Here is a 21,172-nt window from a genome sequence, read left to right as displayed (position 1 = left end):
AGCCTTCAGTAATGCCGTATTAAGAGACTTTATTATGACCTTGCCAAAAGTCAAGGCAAATACTTGATATATCTATATGACGTTAAGCAGAGGGTTTTCTCCTTCGAGCACGTAAACAAAACATGTCATTGCAAGAGCCCCTCGTACTGTTTTGTCCCCAGCTGAACAGGGATGTTGAAGGGCCAACGCTCGGCAAAATCCAGTCTTCGTCATTCGGCTAAGTGAAAATCAGTGGAGATGAGTTCGATAAATTAATTCCCAGCTGGAATGTTCATGGCTTGCTATTGATCGAACCTCAGCTCAAGATTCCAGCCTGGTGGGCGCACACGTTGATAAGCTCCATACTATTCATGTACTGTACATACAACAATCAATCAATCTCATCTGTGCGGATCAAAGCCGCGACGACACGTACTTCTTCCTGATCCATCTTCGTCTGCTTCCTGCTCGACCTGGCGAGACACAGACATACACACATCGATTCATTCTTTCCCTCTTTCCCTCTCGTCTGTCGCTATCGCACCCTCCTCCACGATTACCCTTGATCTCCCTAGCAAAATTCACCTGCGATCACTCTACTCATCCAATTATGCTATCGCCGTGCCGAACGTGATTCCTCACCGCGAACTGCGACTATAGAGGCTCTGAACCTTTGCGACGCACATCGAGCGCGCTCTCCCAGCCATGGACGCCAACCACGCCCTCCTCCAGACACGTCAAAGTGTTAATCAAAACAACGACCAAAACATTGGTTCTGCGCTCAACAGCTCACCCTCTCTATCAGGCCTGATCTCGACACTGGTCCCCACGCTCATCATCGCCGTGGTGTACTTTGCGCTCTTCGTCGTCTTGCGATCCCGATTTCCTAGACAATATGCGCCTCGAACGTATCTGGGTGCCTTGCGCCCTCAAGAACGAACGCCGGTGCCGCCGAATACACTCTTTGGATGGATTCCGTTTATGAGAAAGGTGGGTTGTGTTGACGGATACCAAATACCTGGATGAGAAACCTCTCTGACCGTGGCATAGCTCCCCGACGAATACGTTCTTCAACACAACTCCCTCGATGGCTATTTCCTCCTGCGATACCTCAAGATGTCCATTATAATCTGCTTCGTGGGATGCTGTATCACATGGCCGGTTTTGTTCCCGGTCAATGCAACCGGCGGTGGTGGTCAAAAGCAGCTCAATGTGCTGAGCTTCAGCAATGTCCAGGATAAGAATCGTTACTTTGCCCACGTTTTTGTGGCTTGGATCTTCATCGGATTCATCTTCTTCCTGGTCACTCGGGAGCTCATCTACTATATCAACTTGAGACAGGCCTACCTCCTGTCGCCCTTGTACGCTTCCCGGATCTCTTCCCGCACCGTCCTATTTCAGTCAGTTCCGCCCAAGTTTGCGGACGAAGCCCGAATCCGTAGAATGTTCGGCGATGAGCTCAAAAATGTATGGATTGCCTCCAACGCCAAAGAACTGGACGAGATGGTCTCGGACCGTTACAAGCTCTGCATCAAACTCGAGACAGCCGTGACCAAGCTGATAAAGCTCGCAAACGATGCCCGTCTAAAATCACTCAAGGGAAAAGATCCAGCGCCTGAAAGGCCGACTTACGACGAGGAGGAGTATGGCGAAGAGTCAGGCTCAGCGGCGGCTCGTTGGGTTAGACCCAAGGATCGTCCCACCCACCGTCTCAAACCATTGATCGGCAAAAAGGTTGATACCATCAATTATTGCCGCGAGGAGATTGGTAGACTGAATCCATTGATCGAAGCCGAACAGGACAAGTACCGGTCAGGCGAATCCAAGGCTAGAAATGCAGTCTTTGTCGAATTCTGGAACCAGACTCAAGCACAGAAGGCCTTCCAGATGGTCACTCACCACCAGCCCTTGCATATGTCGCCTCGTGTCGTGGGCCTCAGTCCTGAAGAAATTGTTTGGTCAAACTTAGGTATTACCTGGAAGACGCGCACTATCCGGAATATCGTATCCCTGGCTGTCGTTGTTGCACTGATCATCTTCTGGTAAGTTCAAATAATGGGACAACGGCTTCGAGTGACATACTTATCTTCTGGTCAGGTCTATCCCCGTTGCTTTTGTCGGTTCCATCTCCCAGATATCTTATCTCACAGAAGTCGCCCCGTTTCTGAAGTTTATCAACAACTGTCCAAAGGTCATTCTTGGTGTGATCACAAATCTCCTCCCTACTATCATGCTTTCGCTGCTCATGTCTCTTGTGCCTGTCATAATGAGATTCATGGGGAAGATAGCAGGAAAGGTATGTCACTAATTCCAACAGCACTTCGCTCCTTTCTTCTGACTTGAAATCTAGCCTACCCTCTCACTGATCGAACTACGATGCCACGAATCATTCTTTTGGTTCGAAGTTATTCAAGTTTTCCTGGTGACCACCATGACTTCTGCTGCCAGCGCTGCAGTACCACAGGTTATCCACGAACCTGGGACCATAACCACAATTCTTGCAAAAAATCTCCCCCTAGCTGCCAACTTCTATATCTCCTACTTCATCCTCCAGGGATTGGTCTTCTCGTCTGGCCAACTTTTGCAGATCGTAGGTCTGATCCTCTACAACGCCGTGTCCAAAGTACTCGATAAAACACCACGGAAAATGTACGACAGATGGTCCAGCTTGTCATCAGTCAGCTGGGGAGATATTTTCCCTGTGCTCGAAATGATGACCGTGATCTCTATCACATATTCTCCCATAGCACCATTGATGATGGGCTTTGCGACAATCGGACTGGGACTGTTCTACTTTGCATACCGATATAGTCTACTGTTTGTTGACAGCTCAGTCATCGATACCAAAGGTCTCGTCTATCCAAAGGCTCTACAGCATACTCTGGTTGGCTGTTATTTGGCAGTAATCTGTATGATTGGTTTACTCGGTATACGAGCCGCTCCCGCTCCGTTGGTGCTGATGATCATTCTTCTGGTTGTCATGGTTCTCTACCACATTTCGCTGGCATCCGCCGTCAAGCCTCTACTACACTACCTGCCACGCTCTCTCGAAGACGAAGAAGCTGCACTCCTCGAGGAAAACGATACAAGTGGACTGTCATCGGATGCCCGAGGAAAGAATAGTGTATCCGAGAAGAACCCCATCGACGAGTTGCGACAAACAAAAGAAAGCATGCGTACAACTGGCGACCAAGAGACGGTCCCGATGTGGAAACGTTTTTGGAGGCCCGACATTTATGCTAGTTATGCCGTGCTGAGGAAATTGGTGCCGCAAGATTTTGCCGAGATCAGGTATTCACCCGAAGTCGAACGAGACGCGTATCAAGACCCGGCAGTCAATGCGATTGCACCATTGCTGTGGGTTCCACATGATGATATGGGTGTGTCGAGGCAGGAGTGTTTCCACACGAACAAGGTCGTCCCTATGACCGACGAAGGGGCGTATTTCAACGAAAAGGGCAAGATAGTATGGAGCGAGGAGGAGACGGGTGGAAGGCCACCGATTTTCGAAGAAAAGATTTATTACTGATGAGAGGATTCAAGAGTGGTGGATTTGAAAGAGCCTCATGGGAAGTATGAGTTTGCTGCAAAGCATGTGTGACTCCTTGTTACCTGGGCGTCAACAGTAGCCCCTCGAGAAGATGAGCTCGAGCACGATCAAGACGTTGACAGTAGGGGGTACACTGGGAGCGTCTCTGGTCGTGTCGCTGTCAATAGACTTTGTTTGAGAGAAAAAAGGATACCCTCAAGTTAGCCATTAGCTAACAATCATATTGTTCATCTTTTGAATGTGTATGTATGTACAGTATATATAATCACTTGGTGTTTGATACTAACTGGTGCAACATGTCTATCGTCTCTTTTTGTTTGAAATACTTTTTTTGGGATTGAGCTCTTGGACCCGAACAAGGGTAACTCACGCAGGAGTTTTCTCCATCACGTACTGTTGAATCCCCCCCCCCCATCAATATGTACCTGATAGGGACACTTGCTTTGGGTGTCGAAGAGAACCATTTCTGACTCTGTTTCTTCTATACTAGGCTATCAGGCGCGCGCACACACACACACCCTCAAGACCACTCGTCCTTTTGAAAATCTTGCATGTGAGATTGTTCGTATTTGGGTCCGAACTTTGGATCCTCAAAGACATTCATTCATCGGGGAAAAAGAGAGAGAGAGAGAGAGAGAGAGAGAGAGAGAGAGAGAAGAGGGGGGGAGAAAAACCGAAGGCAGGTGGTGGTGTCCGGTTCGCGACAGTTGCCGGCAGTTTACCATGGACGCCGGTCTCCTGTAGATGCCCCGTACCGTAACATGCCTCCTCGTCTTTCTCGTCCACCATGGTGAGCTCGTGATGTGCCTGAGCAAAGGCAAAGTGAAAAAAGAAAGGGGAGGGGGACGCGAGGCGAAGTCCATTCCCCCTCTCCTGGCCGTGGCTGACGGTTTGACTTTTTCTTGCCAGAAGTCCTGAAAAGAGCAAGTCGAGTAGTTCCGAAAGAGTTCATGACGCTGACGGCGACGACAACAGCGACGACAGGGAAACAAACATCACACAACACGCAGCATGTGCCACGAGCAAATCAAAAAATAATACCAGATGTTTTAGGACGCCAGCTCAAAAGTCTCCATGGGTTTTCCCAAAATGGCAGTGAGAAAGAGAATATCCACCCTCGAGAGATCCGGATCGTAAAGTCAAGGATCGAAAATGTCATGTCACAAACTCACGACGACGACAAACTGTCATTCTTGCCAAAAAGGGTAACTCGAGTAGTGGAATACGATACGAGGAGAGAGAGACACACACACCGTGGGAACCCAGTCCGGACCACATAAAACTTTGGTTCGTCGTCTCCATCGATGCCGTTCCCGTTTGACACCCGAGAAAAAACGTGGTTGACCACTTGTGGTCAAGGGAACTCATTTGTCCCTCGAGAATGTAAAAGAAAAAGTCAATGCCACGCGGACCTCCCCTACCTGACAGCACTTCTCGGTACCGGACTTTGTTTCGAAACCAACAAAGGCTTTCAACCGTCAGGGCCAAGGCCGCGGAAAAGTCAGTCGAAAAGACCGAATCGGACCGCCATCGTTTCCATGGATCGGAACCAGCTGAGAGAAGACGAGCTGAATGTTGGTGGACCATCAGAGTTCGCCGCAATACCTTGACATCGTCGAGAATGCCATGTCTATGACTATTCAACGACGAGCTTCAGCTTTCACGATAGGGGAGTAGTAACGTTGTGTGGCATGCCATTGTGGTGATTGGAATGACTTGGGCCCATTAGTCGCCCAGATATCTACTTCGGAAGCAATAGAAAGCACTCTGATCCAGAGAGCCGACCGTGACGTGATGAAGTTGGGGGGGAAGAAGAAACGACACACAATCCCAAAGATGTACCAGGGGCATTTCCCAGCTGGGACGTTCCCGCTGGTTCACCTACCTGCAGCAGAGTCCGGTCTTGACATGGCATGTAGTCATGGCTGAATCGCTCAGAGACAGTTCGGGTACTTCGTGAGTACGCAGTCTGGGCCCAAAGTCGATGATATGACGATGCAGGAAGGAAACTTTTTCGAGACCGCCAGTGCCGGCATCGCCGAACACTTCATTTTTCCATCCACCCGCCACATCATGGCGAGATAGAGTTTGGGTCGTTCATCATCATCACCAGTACTGGTCCTCTGAATGAGACAGTGCGTGATTCGTTTGGCTAGTGTGGCTCGCTTGGATACTCCGACACCGACGGTTTGACAATCAGCTGGCTCATTCGAGTCAAGATGCTTCAAAGACAGTCCGACTGCACGTTGGAATCCGTGACGTTTGACATCTGCGGTCTCGAATCTGTCACATTTTGCAAGGACATACTCCGGATATGCTGAGTGATGTAAAAAAAAAGTGTATTCCGTATGTCCCTTACGAGAACCGGGGTTGCCCTCGGCTCGGGATTGGTTGACGTGTTGGGTGTGTGTCTTCGGACCGAGGAGACGCGGGAGCATCAAACACCATCCGAAGCTCTTGCGAAGTACTTCCGTGCCTGACTTTCGACCAGAACAACAGTTGAATTTTCATCACGTCGCGTTAAGATTTGAGCAGGGACAATTAATCGTCGAGAATATGGAGTACTGTACCCACGCATGCTGTCTGTTCAAGCATGAGAGCAGGGTACTGCTTACAAGGTGTACAGACTTCAATCGTGGCCCGGGCCGTTGTGGGAGGCCTAAACATCAAAGTACGTGTTTTGGGGGCTGATTAAACCGGAACCGCACCTGGAGTGATGTGTGAATTCCTTATTGCAGCACTAAGTGATAATAATAACGAAATTGTAATTCTGCCCTAGAGTCCAGGGGGTTGCGTGCTTGGGATTGGCAAATGGCGGTTGCAGGCGAGAGACAAGCCCCCGGTCGTCATGTGGGCTTGACCAGCAAACATCCCTGAACTTCCAAAGAAGGTAACCGGCTTTCATGCAAGTCATCGTTGAGGACCAAATGTCCTTGGACAGTCGACAATGTACAATGCAAGTTGAAGTAATCACTTGACTTCGCTTCGCGCGAGGGCGTAGTCTGCGTGGAAATCGATGTGCAGCGCTCGTCGCCCACGTTTGGGCATGGCAAACGAGCGCTCCATTGAAAGTGCACTGATGATCAAAAGCCCAATTCGGATACTCACATGAGATGAGCAGGTTCATGTGCTAGCAGCACCTTGAGAAAAGACAGCCGCCAAAAAAGAGCCAGATGGGAGCTGGTATTGTAGGACCCGAGTGTGGGACAGTCCCCAGTCAAGCGGCCTTGAGGAAGCGTCAGTAGTGTCCTGTGGCTTGAGATTGCTCAGGAAGGCTTGTACGGCCCGTGTTTGACGATCATCTAGAAGCCATTGAAACGGGCTAATTCTGGTTGCCCTATGGGGGTGTGATGGGTGTGCTACAAATATCATCGGAATATTTCTTGTTGGCTCTCGCAGTCACAGACGAGGGCTCTTGGGAGTGGTCAATAATAGCCGATGCAAAGATGCGACCTCGACTACCGCCCATCGCCAAAGGGGCACCCACAGATATCTTTTGGCTGGAGGGGATTCCATCTCACGAAAGATGCCCCAGCAACTGGGTGAATTGGTTAGGGCCAAACGTTGAAGGCATTATCCCTTCGGTTTTGAAATTCAATCTAGCTGAATTTCCAAAACTTCCCTGTTGCCAACTTGCTAGCTTGCTATCATTGGCTGCATTGGGATCGGGGGCGTTGGAAAGCTGTCGATCATTGTGGTTCACTCCTAATAGTGCCAAAATGTCGGTGAGACAAACCTTACAATGATTCATGAGGTAGGCCTGGCCGAGATAGAGACTGCAGGCACTCTCCGTACTGGTGGCAGGGAAGACTCCGCGAGGCAAAGCCTCCAGCACAACATTGAGACACGTAGGAGAGCGCTTCGGTCCGAGGGCGATTTCGCTGGACATGAGGCCAGTCTCGTGCACGCAGAAGTGGCAGGGCCTCCAACGTGTTCGACTGCTGCTGGTGGACGAATCGTTGCATGCCGCATGGCTTGTATCTTTCACCATTGGTTCACGTAGAGATCGGCCATACACGAAGCTCGTCGGGCGCAGGCATGTGGTTTGCTGCGTGCATTCTCATCTGCATATGAAACTTGACATTTCCTGGCTGCTGCGTTGGCCATCGAGCTGCTACGAGTACGCTCTCTGTGTTGTGCACTTCCCCCCCATGGAGTTCCACTATTGTTCAGATGATGTGACAAGGTGGGTCGAAGCTGGAGTCTTTCGGCCGCAACACTTGTTACTAGTACTCCGTACAAAGGATTTAGACCAGTGTTGGTGACAGGGGCTGTCAACGCTTGGTTGCCGAATCCATCGATCTTGAGTGGACCTGGCTTTGGTAATGGGGCACCGGGAGATGCTGAATGTGATGCACAGGAAACGTCGGACAACAGGTACGAGGAAGGACGGATGCATATTCGATGCTCTCGAGGGACCAGAGGCCTACCAAAATTCTCTTTTTCGTGGTCCTAAGAAGATACATACCTACGGCTGTAGCCGAATACTGTGGGCGAAGTACTGGGTGTAACGAACTGCTCCAGCATTCGGTTGCCAGACGGAGAATGGCTCGATAATGTTGTCTTGTTCTGTACGCAGCAGGGTATTAACCGAATAGAATCCGGACGGTGTCTCCCTCACGATCTGGCTGTGTGCAGACTGTTTCTGGGCAAACACGCGTGCCGGACCGCGCGGATGACATACTAAACGATAGTGTCTAGTCTGACAAGTCATGCTAGGATGAAATCGAAGACCAATAGTTGGAGGTAGCGAGGAAAAGGCCAGTCAAGTCTGAAAGCAACGGTGGAGGATTTCTCCTCGCACTGGAAGAAGGAGGAGTGGAGATGACAGCTAGCAGAATGAGACTTGACTGAGATAGGACATTGACAAAGGGTTTGAAGCGGATACTCGTTCAACGCCCCGAGCCTAGCAAGATGAAGCAATGATGGACAGAGGACGAGACAAAACCGGGCAAGGGAAAAAGTGACGGAAGGACGGGGGTTCCGAGGTAGAGGGAGAAGATGAGGGAGATGAGGGAGATGAGGGCCGAGGGAGGAAAAATTCAATTAATTGACTCTGTTTTAGGGCAGAGAAGGTGTAGATCATTCTCTGACTACGAGTATTTGTTCTGTACTGTGCAGTACTACATACGTCAGACAGGTAGCTGAAAACTACCTTTAAGGTAGGATTACAGGAAGAGCACAGGCATCCCTCGTCCCTGGGGGAGCACAAGTCACCTAGGTACTCCGTACCGTCCTCGTAGGTGCCGTGCTGAGAGTGTGGCTTAGGCTATGATTCTAGTCAATAATGCTCTAACGGAGTACTGTATTGTACCATAGGCGGAGTTCCCACACAAACCTACAGTAGGTGGGCTTCTGGGCGTGTGGTATTGTACCCGACCACCCCTGCACATCTCTTAGAGACCCGGAACCCTGTAGGGTAGTGGGCAGAGTTGTAGTCGCCGTAGTGGCTGCTACTCCAGCACTGCACAATATCCTCCTCCCTCTTCTCCTTCCACTCCACTCTCGCTCGCTCTCTCGTTAATCACAATTTCTTACACTTGACCATTCCACCTCCTCCATACTCCGTACAATATCCTCGTATTACCCGTTCTTCCTCACTCTTCCAATATTCTCGCCCTGACTCTTCCTCTTCCTCTTCTCTAATTGAATCCGTCGCACAGAGGCCGCTACTATTTCCAGCATAGTGCCGGCACGTCTGGGGTTCATCGGCAGAGCAGGATCTAGCTGTTGGCAAAAATCGCCAATACCTGGCCTGCGTCTTCCTCTTCTTCCTACTCCTCCTCCTCATACATTACTACCACCCGAGACTTCCCACCATACATCACGACTGTTGTCTCTGTTTCTGCTCGTCTCTACATATTCTTTGTTACTTCCCGCCATCAAACAGCATTCACCTTCCTTGACCTCACTTCCTCGACGGTACCACCGGGTACAATACAGTTTTCATCAAACCCACCTGAAACTATCTTTGCGTTCTTGACTCACGACACTTTGATCGGCCTTGCATAAAACCCGGCTTTGAGCAGCTTTGATTTGCTTTCCATACCTTTCACCCTTCCAACACCGTGGAATCGTCGCACTGCGCTTGGACAACCCGCCGTGTTCCTACCTGCACACCACATATTGACCCGCCTCGCACGACTTTGTGTCTCGGAGAAACTATGTACTAGAAGCTGTTCAACTGCTACTGTACTTGATTATATCCGACTCTCCTTGGTGTTCGAAGTGGCCATTTCTATACCATGGATGCCCACGGAAGCTTCGTCTACCTGGTTGAGAACATACCAGTCTGGAAGACGAGCGCTGAGTCGATCGCAACGCGTGCCTCCAGAAAGCACGCCGAGTTCGCTGCCGAATTTGCTCGACTAGTGCACCAGACGAAGCCACAGCGAAAGAAGACGGCCTCAGTTGCCTCGATTCGAACCGATGAGGAGGAAGACACCAACGAAGAGCTTTCGTTGCCTCCACAGATAAATATCAATCCTCTTGAAGCCGGCAATAGATATCTTTACGCCCAAGCAAATAAGAAACGAAAGGCGGGAACTTCTGTCCGCTCTAATGCGTCGGGTTCTCAACAATTCCGAAACAAGAACCGAGTGGTGATCTATTATGATGGCGATATACAATCACAACTCACATCCTTGGTCAAGGACATTGGTATTGGGCGAAACAACCTGCGTAAAGGCAGAAACTCGCTCACTGTGGAGCGGGGGTTTCGACTTCCGCCCCTTAGAGCAGCCCAAGAAACACCTTCCGTGGACAATTTAAGAAGTACGACAACCATCATGTCCGGGAAAAAAGCCGTCGAGCCGCTGGTCCTCAAGGTCACTGACCCCAACGAAGCCGGCTTCCTTCAAGTGGACAAAGAGCTTGAGTCCATCCAAACTCTATGCGAAACTGCTGCGCACCAAATCCTCCGTGATGGAGATTGTACCATCGAATTGGACAAGATCTTATCCAAGATAGAAGCCGTGTGGCAGCAAGCAGCCGATACGGCCGCTTCATTAAAGATGCTGAAGCAGGAGCAGCAAGAGTTTTCTTCTGACCTGGGCTCATCAGATGCCGAGTCTACTCCTGTAACCCCCATCTCACCTATGTACGGTCATCGTCACAAGAGTTTAAATATGGATCAAGGCCCTAGGGGGTTTAACACCACTCTCTGCGATATGAGAAGTCGTGGAGCTTTCTTGGGCACACCTGCGATTGCGGCAGACTCGAATGTTGGCCTTATGGCCGACAGTATCGAGGTTGATGATGCCAGCGATCAAGACTCCGTCAAGCTGGACCTCACCCAATTTGGTTTGGGGAGAGCAAGACGTACCCGGATCTAAGTGGACCGAAATCATCTCGACCTACTCTCATTTGTTTCAATCTCCTTGTATAAACTGTCGTTGGCTTTTTTTGTCGTTGCATTTCAGCGTCTTGTCTGGTACCCGGAGCATATATGCATCATTGAGCGGAATTTGATTTGATTTCCTTTTTGTTTTCGGTCTTTTCAGAAGCAAGAGAAGAGACAGCAACATTGTTTGACCGTCTATGGACGATGAAGATGGGAATGTGGAGGGATACTCGTGGTGGAACAGCACGCAGGAAACGAGTGGTGCTACGACTGCCAGATCCTAACTCTTGCCAGAGGCAGCCATCTCGATTTTCTGAGAAAGATTACAGGTTCAACGATGTGATCTTGAGAGCATGGGAGGTTTATTGTGGCCACTAGGAAGCATAGCGGCAGCGCAGATCAACTATGGAGAGGGTTTTTGTCTTGAGCCCCGTGTCATATCTGGCATGTATTGGCAGCTATCGTGACCGAGTTTTGGAAAGAGGGAGATGTGATATCAGAATGTTACGGCCGCTTTGAATATGGGAACCACGGACTGACTCGGGCTTAGGGGATCTTTTGAGGGGGTTTCATCTATGGATATCTATTGTGATTGCCTTTTAGCGAAGCGGAACAAAGATCGGGTCGAGTCAAATAGCTGAGCAGTGTTTTCTGAGCAATGACAGTCCTATTTTCCTATCTGTTCTACTTTATGTTCAGGACCTTGTTGTTTGTGTATTGGAAAGTATTTTGCCGACCCTGTGTATGGCTTCTTCGCAGGCAGCACACGGTGGTACTCTGGATTCTCCGTCACGTACGGAAGTAGCTGCTGACCTTGAAACATTTGGTCAATGTCAGCATGTTCTGAAACCTCGGGAGATACGAAAATGTGTTTTCCGTTCCTCTACGGATACAATTTTTCGCAAGACATGTGCAGGCCGACGTGGATAATGACAGCCTTTTTCGCCTTTTCTAGCTTTTTGAAAGTATAGACTTTTTTTTTGCCTCGCGCTGATGAGCGAGAGAGAGAGAGAGAGAGAGAGAGAGAGAGAGAGAGAGAGAGAGAGAGAGAGAGAGAGTTGTGGACTTGTGCAAAAGTATGTGTTTGCCGTCAATGTCCCGATCCGGCAACTTGGACAGTCTGGCAGAAAAGGGAAATGTATCTTGCCTTTTCTTTCCTCTTTTCGTACAGTTGGATACGAGAATACAAAACTCGGTTGCTTTTTCGAAGACGAAGTACTAGGTACCTGATAAATTGGCCAAGGGTGAATCAAGCCACTCCTTGCAAGGTAAGGCACGGAAGACGCGAAATGTCAAACAAATTGAATCAACGACGGATCGCACGGGATCGAAAGGTGCATCCCCCCCCCAAAAAAACACCATGACATTCCTCACATGCGTGTGTCTCGACGACCAGCAGACGGGGAAGTACTTTGCGAACGGGAATCTCAATGGTCTCGACAGTTTGGGTCCCTCCGTGTAAGGATGAGGACGCCTCTAGGATTGGAAGAACCAAACAACAAACGAGGGACACGAGATGTGGAAATAACGAGGATCACAATCGTGGTGGCGGTGTACCACGCAAGGGAATTGATCGAATGGTTCAAGTTTTTCGTTACAACGGATTGCATCATCATTCGTCCTCTCGGTGGTGGGTTTTCAAGGTGGTCATGATCATGTGTGCAAGACAAGAGTCTATTCTTTCGTATGGACTCCTCCCCAACGACATCCTTGTCCGCTTTCCCTCTTTGATACTTTGGCAGCACGCATGGGTTTTGAGTCGAAAAGAGTCCAGTCCGGTCCTGTCAGACTGGAGAACCATGAGGAGAGGAAAAGGGGGCTGGGTTGATGCTGGGGGATTGCGTGACACCTTGATTGTGGAAAGATATCCTAACCAGGGCATCCCTGGCGTCCCTTGGTTGGATGGTCCAGCGGTGGCGGTGACGGACTGAGATCTTGTTCTTCGATCGATCGACGGCGCAATCTCGTGCGTTAGTCCATTCGAGTCCATACAACCGAAACCCGTGGAGACCAGTAACGTCGATTTTCATCTGACTGTGTCGAAAGGACTCAACCCGTGTTCAAGCGCCATTGCTTGACACGGAGACACCAGCCGCAGCGTCCATGGCTTGTTCTCCTGCCGCCTTCACCCGAGCCTCCTGCACGACACCCCAAAACAGTCTTTTCTTGACCTCGCTAGCTAATAGACCAGCCATCTCCTCGGATGCGATCTTGTTGCCTCCTCGGACGACTTGCTCCAACGGGCCATTTTTGATCACCCTGAAATCCTTGTCGCCGCTTCCCGCCAATTCTTGACCTCTTCGGTTGAAGCTCATCCCTAACTTTTGCGCCCTGGTGACGTCTTTGATCTTGATTGTATGGTCGGCGATCTGCTTATTCGCGTAGTCTCTATTGGTAAACAGTGGCGACTGTGAGATTGTCGCCGTCCAGTATTTGTTCCAAAGAAGGTCGAGTACATGTGTGTCGAGGGTAGACTTGTAGTGGGACACTTCGAGGGGATAGTACGAGTGGGCATGTGCACCAAAGTCCTCTATCTTCCCCGGCGGGATGGCCTGGAAGTCTTCTCCGTCTTCCGTGTAGGCTTTGTCACTTGGTCGTTGACCCTCGGGATATGTTCTGAAAGCTCCGATCTCGACTTTTCCCGCGCTGACCGTCCGATCCGGGTCGATGACCACGGCTACGAATGGATCGTTGACCATCTGTTGGTTCATCTGCGTGTGCACGTCGATGCCCGAGAGCCAGCAGCCATAACCAGGGTGTGAGTGGTACCATCCGATGGGATTCTCGAGTTGACCGCCTCCTTCCCTTGACATGATGCCAAAGTTCACCATGTATTCGTCTGCATCGGCATGTGCGTTGACTCTTGTCTCCGTGCCTTCGACTGGTAATCTGAATGCGTCGGTGATGATGAGTGACGTACCCGAAACATAGCCCGTCATCAGACCCATGATTTCTATACTACCACCGGAACGTGCATGTGTGGTCATCTTGAGGAGAGCGAGAGCAGAAACGCGCACATGTGTAAAGTAATTGAGATCTTTCTTCCATGGTGCGTTGCTCTGGAGGGCTTTGTAGGCGGTAGGGTCAGGGAGGGTGTAGAGAGCGTTTTGAGAGGGATCTATCGTAATTATGCCGTTTTCAGCCTCCCAGTTTCGAAAAGCCGACTTGGTAGACATTAGGGCGACGACCCTACTAGGTCGAAATCGTTACAAGGTGGATGGTTATGTGTTCTTCGTCGAGGCTGCGGTCAGTTCATGCAGTAGACACTATTAATTTAGAAGTGATGATGAATGCGGGGAGTGATTCGTCGGAGAAATGCTTAGGTAATTTCTTAGTTGAGATACACCTCGTTGTTGCTGTGCAACCGCCGAAACAACAACCATCTGGAGCGCGCTTTGCTGATATGCTTGATGGACTCCCACCTGATTCGCACGACGCCGCTTCGACCATCTGGTGGCCTTCTTCAAATGCTCTTTCAGCTTATTCACCATTCTTGTCATTGCCTCTGTTCAACCTGACAGACACCTATCATCAAGCAGCTGGGCCACCAGCCCTGAGTCGCCAACATGCCCGCGCCCATGGACACCAGCTACTTGACGACCCAGGTCACCACCATCATCGGTCAATTGCACTCGATCTTCGATGAGATCGGGGTTCCTCGAAATGAACGCGACTCCAGAGAAACAGAGCTCTTCGCAGCTCTATCTGAAACACTTCACAACCACCTCCGCAGTGTCAACCAGTATGTTGTGCTATTGAGCCCGTGTTGACGAGATGTGCTAATCATTGCTTGCAGGGAAAAGAACGAACTCACCGAAGAGGCGCATAACATAATCAAGACCATCAAACAGATGGAAGCTTCGCTGGACGACGAAAAAGAGAGAGGCTATGACCTGGACAGCAGTGGACTCAGAGTTACCTTCCCTCTTATCGACTGTTTACGCGACCTCAAAGAAAAGTACAACGTCGTCAGCAGGCTCCACCGAGAACGATTTGAACAAGTCAAGAAGCTGGTTCAAGCTCTCGAGTCATACTCGTCGCATCTCGAATCATCTTTCGTCAAGATCAGACTACCTCCCACTTCTTCCACTACATGTCCACCGAACTTCGACTTGTCTCCCTCTTATGTCACAACCCTTGATGAGGAATTCTCACGAGTCTATGATGAGTATAATAGAAGAGTCGTTGTGGTTCAGCAAACCGCAGAAGAGATTGTGAGGTTGTGGTCGGACTTGGGTATCCCACAGGCGCAGACCGATTCTTTGATAGTGCAGCATTATCGGGACTCACCCGAGCAACTAGGACTACACCAGGCAGATTTGGACCGACTAAAGAGCCGGCGTGAGAAACTTGTCGATGAAAAGAAAAGCCGAGAGAGGAGAATCGTCGACATCAAGAAGAACATAGAGAATTTGTGGGATCGATTGGGTATTGAACAAGCAGATCGGAAGGCTTTCCTGGCTGCTAACCGCGGTTGTGGCCTACGAACCATCAACGAATTCGAGGATGAGTTGGCAAGACTCAACGAGTTGAAGAGACAAAACCTGCACTTGTTTGTTGAGGATGCTCGTGTTAGACTTCAAGAGCTTTGGGACTCTCTATACTTCTCGGAGGAAGAGATGCTCGATTTCACACCAGCATTCTCTGATGTCTACAGCGATGCTCTACTATCTGCACATGAGGCAGAGATCGAACGACTTACCACGCTGAAGGAACAGCGGGCGCCAATCTTGACAGTTGTTGAGAAGTACAAGTCACTGGTTGCCGATAAGGAATCACTTGCTGCATCTGCTGCAGATGCTACGAGATTGATGCTAAAGCCACAGAAAGGAGAGAAGCGAGATCCTGGCAAACTCTTGCGCGAGGAAAAGATGAGAAAGAGGATCGCGAAGGAACTCCCCAAGGTTACAGCCGAGTTAACCAAGACCCTCCAGAAGTATGAAGACGAATACGGCAGACCGTTCTTGATTCATGGCGAGAGGTTCTTGGATGAAATGGAAGAAGCAGAGACCAAAGCGCCACCTCCACGATCGAAGACACCAAACGGACTTCCACCGAGATCGAAGACTCCTGCCACTACGCAGCCTGCTAAATCAGCTCCAAGTGCTGGAAAGTCTGCACAGATAGCTCGACCTGCAAGTGTTATGAAAGGCCCTCCACCACGTTCCACAGCCAAAACGCCAACTGGTAGCAGATCCGCAACAATGAGACAACATCCCGCGCCAGCATCTGCTGCAAATGGATGTTCATCACAAGCCAAGTCTCCTTCGAAAATCCCAGCTCGTGCACCATTGGGCACATTGAAGCATGGCAACAACTCACCCGAACGCCGGACGGTTCATCATGCCACATCCCATGCCACATCCCAACCTGCTGAGCCGCAACACAATTTTGGCCAGAGTACGAAATCAATGGGTCCTCCTCGAGCACCTCCTCCCAAAATGAGGGATCTCTTTGTGCCTCCGCAAGAGCCGGCACCTACGACTACAGGGTTGCCCCTCAATCAAGCTCCTGCGACGGGTCGGCCTGCCAGTACAGTTTCTTCAGGATCCAACGAGAGCAACCGTTATGTCCGGCCAATATCCCCAGAAGACGTCTATGATGACCGCGAGCGCATGTCATACATGTCAATATCCCTCCTCAACCGTGATCGTCAACAACATCAGCCACAAGCCGACGCATATTATGCCGGACACATGAGTCAACATCAACACCAGACATCGCATTCTTTAGCAGGTTCAGTCCATGGTCACAGTCATCGGTCAAACCCATCTGCACCCCCTTCCACCAATCAATCGCGCCAGACGTCCAATACGTCTTCCAACATGACGACTGCCACAACAGCATCCGGAAGTGAGAATTGGGAAACATACTCTGACGCTTCGGAGATGGAACCTGAACGCGACGTCAGAGATACGTACTATTCCAAGGTCCATGCATCCACGACGAATACGTTGGGCATGAGTGTCAACCCACACCAAAACCTGAACGGCAAGAGACCCGGTACTGCTGGGGGTGCATTTGCGGGACAAATGGCCCCTCCACCTGCGAAGATGCGCATGCCGAATCAGCAGCAGCAACAGTACGGCTACCAAGGTCAAGCACAGCAGTATGGCCATGGTCAATTCCGTGACATCTCGGACGAGAACATGAATTCCAGTCTATATGGCCACGCGGTGCGAGTCGACGGGAGCGACGCAGCTTGGAGCACCGAGCTCGAAGAGACGTATTGAGGAATTGAGTGCATCATTTAGGCTCGTTCCTAGCGGTGTGTTCGAATCTGCGTCCAGAGCTGGTGATTTTCTCTTCTCTTCTCAAGATATTGTGTTTCTATCCTGACTTTTTTTCGGTTGGAGTTTCTCGTTGGAAAAGAGGAGAAAAAGTAAATCGGCGCATACACACATTGGGATTTTCGGGAGGAGGAGGAGGCGTGCCTCATATCCTCGTCTTCTTCTCCTTCATCATGACCGTTACGATTGCTGTCTTTATTGTGTTGGGAGCTGCGGGCGAAGGGTAGGCGGGTTTTTCTGTGGAGCATGATCTTATAGGTACCTGGGTACATTTGCACGGGGACAGGAACGACCTGGACGGCGCATGAAGAGATGTTCAGGCGAACCTTGCAGATTCAAGTACTCCGTACAGACGGGTTCGATTTCTGTTTCAGTTCCCGCTTTTCGACCACAGCGCAAGCCCCCCAAACCCGACCTTACCTACCCATCCAGGTACGCCAGGTGCTTTGTCTCTGTTTCTGTTTTCCGCCTCCAATGTCGGGACAAAGCTTTTGGACTAGACTAGAGAGACAGACAGACAACAATGCCAATTTTCGGAATATACTTATGATGTACCTTCTTTTTCCACCAAAAGATTATAGGTGGGTTGGTTCTTCGTGATGTACTTGATTGACGTGCATGAAAAAGGTGGCCTACGTGTACGTACGAATTGGATACGGTGTATTCCTAAAGAGTACGATGGAAAAAAAAGACATTGATTCATGCTTCATTGACATTCGTGTGTCTCGTTGGACTTCGTGACCCAACCAAAAAAAAAGACGTGTATCGCAACACGACATCGACTGGTCTTTGTAATGATCCCCTTCCCCTGCTGCCAATAGAAAAGGTAGGTGCTCAGCTAGGTACGTAGGTGCGTAGGTATATAGATGTTCAACGGCAGTGAGTATGTGTGTAGATAAACAAAGTCGATCGATCCATCAATCAACCGACCCGACGCGGACGGAATTTCGCACCAAAATATCAGCCAAAAGACAAGGAGGAGCCGGTGGCCTCGACGTTTGGGGGGATTCTGGTCATTGTCCAATTTCCAGATCCAGATCAAGATCAAGGCCAAGGTGAGAGAAGGGGTTGGATCTGTCCGTCATGGACGATCAGAATCTCGAGGTGGGTCGTGAAACACTTCGAGGTAATAGTGCCTGACCCGGTCACAGATGCCGTGCCGGCCCTTCCAACAGCCGAACTGGCCTTCGTACTCGCAGGCGGTGCCCATGATCTCCTCCCAGAAGCCGCGCTCGACGTCGAACCCAAACACCTCGTTGGCGCGGCTTTCGCTCATCCAGCACCGCACGGCGGTCCCGTTGGAGTCGTGCGTCGGGCCGCCGGAGCCCGTGACCTCGTCCTCGAACCCGCGCATCTGGTGGCCAAAGATCGTGGCCGGGTCGAACTTGGGAAAGTTGGCGTGCACGAAAAACGGCCGGACCTCGGTCGGTTTGATGTCGAAAGGGTTGAAGTCTGTCGAGGCCTCCCCTTCCCCGAGCCGCTCGTGGGGGGGGCCGTTGACCCTGGTGTAGACCCAGTCGGCGATGGGGTCGTGCTGGGCCATGGCGCTGCCGAGGTAGTGGCCGTTGGAGTCGAACCGGCCCAGGGCCATCACCCGTTCGTGGACGGCGTAGTACGGCTCCTTCAGCGCGGCGGCCGCCCAGGCGAACGTCTCCTTGTCACCCTGGCCGGGGGCGCCCTGCGAGAGGAGCGGGTAGTAATAAGTCGGGCCGTAGTAGTTGTAGTACGCCGCCAGCATGATGGACATGTTGTGCTTGGACTTGGAGTACATCAGCTCACCGGACTCGACCGAGGCCCTGACGTTCAGCGGTGGGACCTCGTCGATTTTGGCAATCTCGAAGTAATACGGAGATTCCGAGGCGAACCAAAAGTCCGGCCACACGATCATGCCCGTGCTCTTGAAAGGTTCCTGCTCGAATATGGTGATGGGGTTGTAGATGGGAAAGGCGTCCGAGTCGAGCAGCAACACCTCCTCAAAGGACGAGAAGAGAATGGCCATGATCTTGTACTGGAAGCGGTCGATGGCGACGCCAGACTCGGCGGCTCGGAAGATGTCCTGCAACACCAGACACTTGGCATTGAGCGTCGGCAGGACCTTGGTACAAATCTCCTCGTCGTACTCGTCCGGGTCGGCCACGAACACCTCGACGGGCAACAGGCACCACGTCCTGCGCAGCATGCGAATGGAAATGACCATGACGGGGAGTTGTTTGAACCCCGCGGTCATGACCAGGCCCCGGCTGCCCGGTTCATAGGGCATTTTCGGGGTGGACTTTTTCATGTCATTTATAAAGTTGGAATGGGCCTCCCTCATGCGCTTGATGTCCTTGGACTCCATGAACAGTATGTCCGGTCTTTGGTGGTTGTGGGAGGGATCATATCCAATGTCCAACTTTTGAGGCACCACAGGGTCCGGTGGATGGTCACAGTTCGGGTCATTGTTCAAGATTAAGAGGTATAGATCTCGCCAGAAGGAAGCCTGGCTTTTGAGGAGAGGGCTCGTGGGACGGGGCGCGGGAGTCGGGACGACGGCCTTTGGTGTCTGCCGGGTCGGGCTCGAGTAAAATCGAGAGTGGAGGTAGAGGAGGAGGAGGAATATCAGGAGAAACTGGCCAAAGAGACTGAATCTTCGACGATGCCATTGACCACGGAATCGAGACGGCCGCGGTAGAAGCATATTATCATGATTGTTGTTATTGGGAGAGACACAGCATGATTTCGGTCCGGGGAGGGAGAAAGCAGCGATTCCAAGATCAACTGCGGCAAACAAGGACAAGGGCAGAAAGTGAATGAGGAGGAAAAAAAGATACGAAAGGTTGCCCTACCCGTTTAAGCGACGTTGAAATGGTATAGAAACCTGGAAGGAGAGTGGATTGTTGGTCGTAGAGAAGACTCCGTAGTGGAGAGAGGGAAAGAAATATGCGACGTCGTCGAATGGAGAATTCTCAGCCGATGATGGGATGAACCCTGAAGAATTGACACGGGAACAGACCATGGACCTGGACAGGCATGTGCCATGTATTGAACATCGTTGTTTCATATGTGGGACATCAGTCGCCGTCCGTCGTCGATTGTTTGACGTCGAATGATGTGCGTCGACAAGAGACAAGATGGCGAAAAATCTGAAACCTCTGTGGCATGTGTTGAAGTAAATATAGAAGTTTGCTCATGGAGTTAAATAAATCATGCATGGTTGTTTTACGGACTCCGATTTGGTAGAGTAACAGCGACCCCTGTCGCCTACAATCTTCCGTCCTTATGGCCTATTGGCCAACTTTTTAGGCATGCCCAATAGGTTAGAACTGTCACTAATAGGCTCTCTTTTCCGCAGTCTGGGGGCATCCCTGAAGAAATCCAGTAGGTACTTCACACTCACTGACCTGGGCGACCTGTGATCTATTCCTGAGACCAATCAACCCGAATTCCCATGATATCTGTACTTTCCAACATCCATCTGATCAGTGAGTTAACCAACACACACACTCCATACGTGGATATCTTCATCATGGCACCGTGCAAGCGCCATCAACAACAATATTCGCACCAGTCATGAAGCTCGATGCATTCGAGGCACAGAACAGGTAGGCCTGTCTCTCCATGTCAGTTGGTGTTGTGTCTTTCACAACAATCATAACTCACCCCTTTCAACTCATATGTCTCCCCCATGCGTTTTGCTGGAGTCAACGCAACCCATTCATCCGACAACTCTTTGGGCACTCCATCCAACATATCTGTCCAGATATATCCAGGACTGACACAATTGACTCTACAAAAATCTATCCATTCGATCGAAAGACTCTTTGCCAAATGTATCAACCCAGCCTTGGAAGCGTTGTACTAGTTTCATCATATAATTCATCAGCATTGAGAGCAAAAAAAAACCCAATGTTTCAAGCATGTTCTGAGACCGAGGCCTCTGTCGTCGAGAGGAGTCGATCGAGGTCAGGGGGCAACAGCCAAAAGGAAGAGGAAAAAAAACTCACAATGGCCTGCTTGTCGGGAATATTTACA

The 21,172-nt window shown here is 50.5% G+C and overlaps 5 protein-coding genes across 5 annotated transcripts; 3 read left to right on the top strand and 2 right to left on the bottom strand.

The window, feature by feature from the left end:
* Positions 1 to 471: 471 nt before the first annotated feature.
* PV06_09050 (uncharacterized protein) lies at positions 472 to 3,725 on the top strand. The gene is made up of 4 exons (XM_016410457.1): positions 472 to 969; positions 1,030 to 2,021; positions 2,077 to 2,275; positions 2,330 to 3,725. The coding sequence occupies exons 1-4, from the start codon at positions 685 to 687 to the stop codon at positions 3,506 to 3,508; spliced, it is 2,655 nt and encodes an 884-aa protein (XP_016259479.1). The 5' UTR covers positions 472 to 684; the 3' UTR covers positions 3,509 to 3,725.
* A 5,310-nt stretch (positions 3,726 to 9,035) lies between these two features.
* PV06_09049 (uncharacterized protein) lies at positions 9,036 to 11,547 on the top strand. The gene has a single exon (XM_016410456.1). The coding sequence runs from the start codon at positions 9,775 to 9,777 to the stop codon at positions 10,861 to 10,863; it is 1,089 nt and encodes a 362-aa protein (XP_016259478.1). The 5' UTR covers positions 9,036 to 9,774; the 3' UTR covers positions 10,864 to 11,547.
* Positions 11,548 to 12,672: 1,125 nt separating this feature from the next.
* Positions 12,673 to 14,109, bottom strand: PV06_09048 (uncharacterized protein). Its single transcript, XM_016410455.1, has one exon. The coding sequence runs from the start codon at positions 14,045 to 14,047 to the stop codon at positions 12,932 to 12,934; it is 1,116 nt and encodes a 371-aa protein (XP_016259477.1). The 5' UTR covers positions 14,048 to 14,109; the 3' UTR covers positions 12,673 to 12,931.
* A 277-nt stretch (positions 14,110 to 14,386) lies between these two features.
* On the top strand, positions 14,387 to 17,710 carry PV06_09047 (uncharacterized protein). Its single transcript, XM_016410454.1, has 2 exons — positions 14,387 to 14,613; positions 14,668 to 17,710. The coding sequence occupies exons 1-2, from the start codon at positions 14,438 to 14,440 to the stop codon at positions 17,102 to 17,104; spliced, it is 2,613 nt and encodes an 870-aa protein (XP_016259476.1). The 5' UTR covers positions 14,387 to 14,437; the 3' UTR covers positions 17,105 to 17,710.
* Positions 17,711 to 17,789: 79 nt separating this feature from the next.
* On the bottom strand, positions 17,790 to 20,284 carry PV06_09046 (uncharacterized protein). Its single transcript, XM_016410453.1, has one exon. The coding sequence runs from the start codon at positions 19,836 to 19,838 to the stop codon at positions 18,243 to 18,245; it is 1,596 nt and encodes a 531-aa protein (XP_016259475.1). The 5' UTR covers positions 19,839 to 20,284; the 3' UTR covers positions 17,790 to 18,242.
* Positions 20,285 to 21,172: the final 888 nt, after the last annotated feature.

Source organism: Exophiala oligosperma, assembly GCF_000835515.1.
Source record: "Exophiala oligosperma strain CBS 72588 unplaced genomic scaffold supercont1.9, whole genome shotgun sequence".
NCBI lineage: Eukaryota > Fungi > Ascomycota > Eurotiomycetes > Chaetothyriales > Herpotrichiellaceae > Exophiala > Exophiala oligosperma.
The sequence above is the reverse complement of the archived record's forward strand: the minus strand, read 5'-3'. Positions and strand labels throughout refer to the sequence as shown.